At 40.3% G+C, this 5,774-nt stretch overlaps 1 protein-coding gene across 1 annotated transcript; it reads left to right on the forward strand.

The window, feature by feature from the left end:
• Positions 1–198: 198 nt before the first annotated feature.
• Positions 199–5,529, forward strand: LOC104942121 (tetratricopeptide repeat protein 39B). The gene is made up of 17 exons (XM_010767319.1): positions 199–242; positions 703–807; positions 981–1,112; positions 1,535–1,611; positions 1,811–1,940; positions 2,062–2,167; positions 2,363–2,428; positions 2,507–2,615; positions 3,047–3,114; positions 3,213–3,272; positions 3,370–3,531; positions 3,620–3,711; positions 3,798–3,918; positions 4,011–4,122; positions 4,207–4,324; positions 4,805–4,873; positions 5,019–5,529. The coding sequence occupies exons 3-17, from the start codon at positions 994–996 to the stop codon at positions 5,131–5,133; spliced, it is 1,524 nt and encodes a 507-aa protein (XP_010765621.1). The 5' UTR covers positions 199–242; positions 703–807; positions 981–993; the 3' UTR covers positions 5,134–5,529.
• The last annotated feature ends 245 nt before the right edge of the window (positions 5,530–5,774 follow it).

Consider the following 5,774-nt stretch of genomic DNA (forward strand, 5'->3'; position numbering starts at 1 on the left):
GTGGGGCCACATAAAATGAAGTCACAGGCCAGATTTGGCCCCCGGGCCTTGAGTTTGACACCCCTGCTATGGTCATAACATGCAAGACAATTATCTCACAATATTGCACTCATCTAATTGTTATTTACATGCAGAAGTGCAAAAGCACACACAGCATGACACCTGTGCAGTTTTTTTTACAAATGGTCTCCCCTTCCATCCCTTTTCCAGGTGGACCTAAACGAAATCAGTGAGGATTTTATGTAAGTGAAATAAAGTTTATTTATTGGATACATTTTACAGGAATGTTCAAAATGTTTTCAATGCTTTGCACCAAATGAAAATAATAATAAGGCATACATAATTGTCAACCAGAGAGAATCCTTTAGAAATATCCTTCATTATTGCTAATTGGATATCATTATGAAATCTTCTCATTGTAATGCACTCCATGCACACTAGAGGTCAGTAATTCCTAATTCATCAATACAACTATTCATACAATTTTTGTTGTACTATTCACATTCAACTAACCTGCCATATATTTTACATCTCATCACACAGGACTTGTATAGGGAGTAAAGTCACTTTTTTTCCACTGCGCCACATTTTGGCATTGATTCACCTGTGATCCCGAATACTTCATGCATGATTTGATGTCAGAGGTGTGTAAATCTGTTGGGAATTAAAAAGCCTAAAGGATTTTGCAAATCTTTTATTCAGAGACCCTGGACTGGATTTAGAAGCTGCACTGAAGGAATCCTCCGCTGCACTGGACCTTTTTCTAAACAACAGGTTTTCTGATGCTTTGGCTCTGTTAAAACCCAGGTAAGCTGCCGGCTCTTTTTAAAAACATTTATCTCCAGCTGACTCTGCATCATGATGCAAAGCTGTTTCACACTTCTGTCTGTACTTTAAACATTATGGCATTTGGTTACTTGTTATATAAAATATAATTTGCATTTTGTCTTAAAAAAATCATTGCATTCATTCCCCTTCAGGAAGAATCAGAGCATGTACCACGCCATGGGCTACACCAGCATCTTGGTGATGCAGGCAGGCATGACCTTCGACCCAAAGGACATGGATAATGCCATGGCATCTCTGAGGGAATCCCTGGAGACATGCCAAAAGTATGACAGATTCATAGAAGTTTGGATTACATATTATAAAAAATGTCACGGCTTATATATACACAATGCAGAGGGTGCAGAGATTCAATGTGCATTTCAAACTACCGTTAATACTGCATGCAACAGTCCATACAGTGTAAGGGCAGCTGCATCATAACTGCTATAACTATATAAGAGTTTAAATAAATGGTAAGAGATTTGGATACATTGCATGAGTGCACTGGTTAATTGAAGCATACTGATCCTTTTCGGGGGGGGGCGAAAAGAGACGGGCCTAAGTGGCTGAATAAAGGTAGATTCAGACAGATAGCGTGAGAACAAATAATGTGTGTTGGGATAAACACAAGTGTGAAACTAAAAAAACAGCATAGTATGACTCCTTTTTTAAATCATCACCCTATACTGTGTGTTCCTCAACATAGGTTTCGGAAGAAGACTGGAATAGTGGAAGCTTTAACCAGCCTCTTGTACAGACAACCAGCTGACAACCTGACAGAAGGCAAGTGAAAATACTTTGGATTTATGACATAGAGAGAAGACGAGCCGTGTTAAAGTGTCAAACTGTTTTATTAGAAATAACAAACTGCATATTGATGTTACGCCCTGCTACTGATTACAGTTCCCAGTGCCATCTCTCTGAAGCTTTGAAAAGTTTATTTTTTTTTACCCAGCATGTGACATTTGATTCTTGTTAACAGAGGAGATGCATGCAGAGCTGTGCTATGCCGAAGTTCTGCTGCAGAAAGCTGCCCTCACATTCCTGGATGAGAGTATAATCGGATTCATCAAAGGAGGGATGAGAATCCGAAACAGTTATCAGATATACAAGTAAGAAGCTTGAAACGGGGATTTTGCTTGGGACATGATGCCATAACGAGACGCCGATAAAAGTGGTTAAAAAAACTGACTTGGGTCTATTTTCTTAATGATATGTTCTCTCCCCTACCAGGGATTGCCAAGCCATGGCCAGTACCACAAAAGGCATGGAAAATCCAAGTAGCACCCACATTCATTTCAGAGGCGGTGTGAACATGGGCATAGGGTCCTTTAATCTGGTGAGAGATGCAGGAAGTCATCCAGTATGCACATCATTATAGCTGTGCTTTTGCACTTCTTTAAGATGTATTTTATTTACACATATGTTGCATTAGATTAGACTTAATGAAAGCTACTGAAATGGCTGGTAGAACAAAGTATTTCCTTTTTTAAATTGTCATAACTACCTAAGCTAACCTACTTCTTCTTGTCAGATGCTGTCTCTGCTCCCATCCAAAGTCCTCAGACTGATGGAGTTTTTGGGTTTCTCTGGGGACAGGGTAGGTCTCATCAGTCACTTCTATTTTCAGTAAAAAATTGTATATAAACTATGATAACCTTTTTTTCTAATCTTACAGGAATTGGGTTTGTCAGAGTTGAGAGAGGGAGCGGCCGGCGACAGTCTGCGCTCCATCCTCAGCACCCTGACTCTGCTGATGTTTCATCTCTACATCACAGTGATTCTGGGTACATTTCTTCCAGACATCCAACCCCCTTTTCATTTATTCGTAGATAAGAATTTTCTCATTATAACCTCCATCAAAGGAGGTGTGGTTTGTTATTTAATTTAAAAACCACTATGCCAAGTTGTTGCATGGGCCAAGGACAAACACATTGAAATCTAGGGATGTTCATAATCACAGGGCAGATGCACACATTATTTTTCACTTATGGAAAAATAATAATAATAATAGCTTAGATTTATATTGCGCCTTTCATGGGACCCAAGGTCGCTTTACAAGGCAGAACAGGGCAAAACAAACATAACATAACATAACATAACAAAAGGCAATCGGACAACCAGTCAGACAGACAAAAAAGACATTGGAGGTGGTCTGTGCCCCCCCTGTCTCATTGTAATGGTCACATTTCTTAATCTGGTCATTGTATTCCCTCAGGCACTGGTGAAGGAAACCTTACTGAGGCTGAATCTCTTCTGGAGCCCTACATTGACAGGTTTCCAAATGTGAGTAAGATTAAAAAAAAAACATTGTTTTGCTGATTCTAACTCATAGCGATGAGTCAAATGGCATCATTTTTAATTAATTTGCTTCTCGTCCACAGGGAGCCCTCATTCTCTTCTACACTGGGAGAATTGCTTTGCTGAAAGGAAACTTCACATTTGTGAGTACTGGTAGTAACCAACAGGATGTGTGTTCAGGCAGCTCAGGCAGTTGTTGTTGAGAAAAAGCTGAAATCCCATGAATCTGTTTCTCTGCAGGCCCAGGAGAAGTACCTGGCGTGTATCGGAGCACAGCAGGAGTGGCGTCAGATTCACCACCTTTGCTACTGGGAGCTGATGTGGGCCTACACCTTTGAACTAAAATGGAGGGAGGCGTATCAATACGCTGACCTGCTCTGCAAAGAGAGCAAGTGGTCCCAGGTAGAACATAAAACATGTTCTTTTTGCCTTGTCAATCTGATTGTATAGATATTGACATTGGTTTTACCTGATTGCTCTTCTCTTGCAGGCCGTCTATACCTTCCAGAAAGCGGCCATCTTGAGCATGATGCCAGAGGAGGAAGTGACAGGACTGGGAGAAAATGTGGAGGACTTATTCAGGTTTGTGAGAGAGAACCATAATGAGGCTTGGTTTTAAGTTCTGTAATCATCATAAAGTAACAGTGAGACATGTGGTTTGATTGTAGGCAGGTGGATGGTCTCAGACTGAGGATTGCTGGGAAGTCGATTCCAACAGAGAAGTTTGCGGCAAACAAGGCGCAGCGGTACTTTTCTTCTGACCCACAGAAACTAGTTGTGCCTGCTTTGGTGAGGATGCACATTCACTCCCTCTTTTAATGACTTTAAAAACAAACCTTGATGATAATACTAAAAGATGTTAACTGTTGTTTTCCCCGCAGGAAATGATGTACGTATGGAATGGATTCACAGTAGTTGGCAAAAGACCTGAGTTGACTAAAAGCATCTTGACCGTCTTGGAGAAAGCAGAGGAGCAGCTCAGAGATGATCCTAGTGAGGAACAGAATAACTTTAAAGCACATAATCAGTTGTTTTAGCGTCAATGTGAAACTAACAGGTTGTTTATTGTATTCTTAGACCCATCAGTGTATCACCTGGATAACCAGTGTGTTGTGCAGCTGCTGAAGGGTCTCTGTCTCAGAGAGCTCGAGCATCTGGTCCAGGCCGAGCTCTGCTTCAATCATGTCATTTCAAGGTGAGGCCACCATGGTGCCATTGAAAAACACTTTCTCATGAAACCCAGGGGTTGAAAATAATCTCAACGTGTCAAATAATCATATACAGTTATATACTGTTCAACACTTTGTTAATGTTTTGCATATATTGCTTCATCTCTCTACAAATGTTACACTTTTTCTGTCAATTTCCATTTTATCAAGTTTTAAAAAAAATGTTCTGTCCTTCTGCACAGCTGTTCCTTTGGTTAGAGTTTGCATCTGAACAGACTCTATAAAGTTCATTTTGTAAACTTTACAAATGCATTTGCTAGATGTATACAAGTCACATTATGTAAACCAACTGCTACACATGATGTGAATAGCATTAGCTGTGTTTTTGCTATACCTCATCTCTATGAACATGACGTTCCTAACTTTGGGTGTCATTGAAACTTGCAGTAACTGCCCAACTGAAATGTAAATATAAGCACTCACTATTAAATTGACCCACTGAAGTAACNGCTGGGCCTGTTGCACAAGCAAAAAGGTGACACCAACACAGCCATCAATTTGATGGAAGACATCAAGTAAGTGTTTTAAGCGCATCCAAATTTGTATTTATCACATTTGCTTTATTGTCTTTAAGTCAAGGTAGTGCTTCCCAAGATGCTTGGATGAAATCTGTCTGAAGTCGCATACTGCTATAACACAAAGAGCTGATCTTGTTTGCAGAATGAACTACAAAGACTACCACATGGAGTCCAGGCTACACTTCCGCATCCATGCAGCGCTCAACACCATGGGATCTTTTGCAGCCAAACTTCCCCCTTCACGTACTCCGGCTTAAGAGACCACATGACGGGAAGCTTGACAATGGCGAAAGAAAAAGCATAAATAAAACAAAGTCTCTGTTTGAACTCTGTGACTGTACTGGAAAAAGTATCCAGGTGGGCTTCTTGCTGTTGCCCCCATGATGAGGGCATGCATCCAAACTCGCAGTTGCAACCCTGGGTAGTATGGTAATATTTTTGTAATTATTTGTAGTGCTTCTAGAGCAGGAACAGTTAAGCGGACTCAGTAATCGACTTGTATAAATGACTTGAAGATGACTATTATTCCTGTTGAATGACGCTATACCATGTCAGAATGAAGGGTGAAGAATGCTATAGAACAGGAGTGTCAAACTCAAGGCCCGGGGGCCAAATCTGGCCCGTGACTTCATTTTCTGTGGCCCCACAAGAGCTTGCAAAGAATATAATATGTTTGTTATACGGTTATATGCCGCTTTACAGAAGCAAGTTGCTCATAAACTACATGTCCCACAATGCATCTCAAATATGCCTTTTTTCTCAGAATCAATTTTTTGTTTCAAAATGTCACTTCTTTTTTTTGACTTTTCTTTCTCCAGAATTTGGCTTTTCTTTTAAAATCATTTTGTGACATTCTTACTGAAGAGACTTGCAATTATTTGCCCTAGACTTCTGCTTT

The sequence above is a fragment of the Notothenia coriiceps genome, unplaced genomic scaffold, assembly GCF_000735185.1.
Source record: "Notothenia coriiceps isolate Sejong01 unplaced genomic scaffold, NC01 NC01_scaffold00004153, whole genome shotgun sequence".
NCBI lineage: Eukaryota > Metazoa > Chordata > Actinopteri > Perciformes > Nototheniidae > Notothenia > Notothenia coriiceps.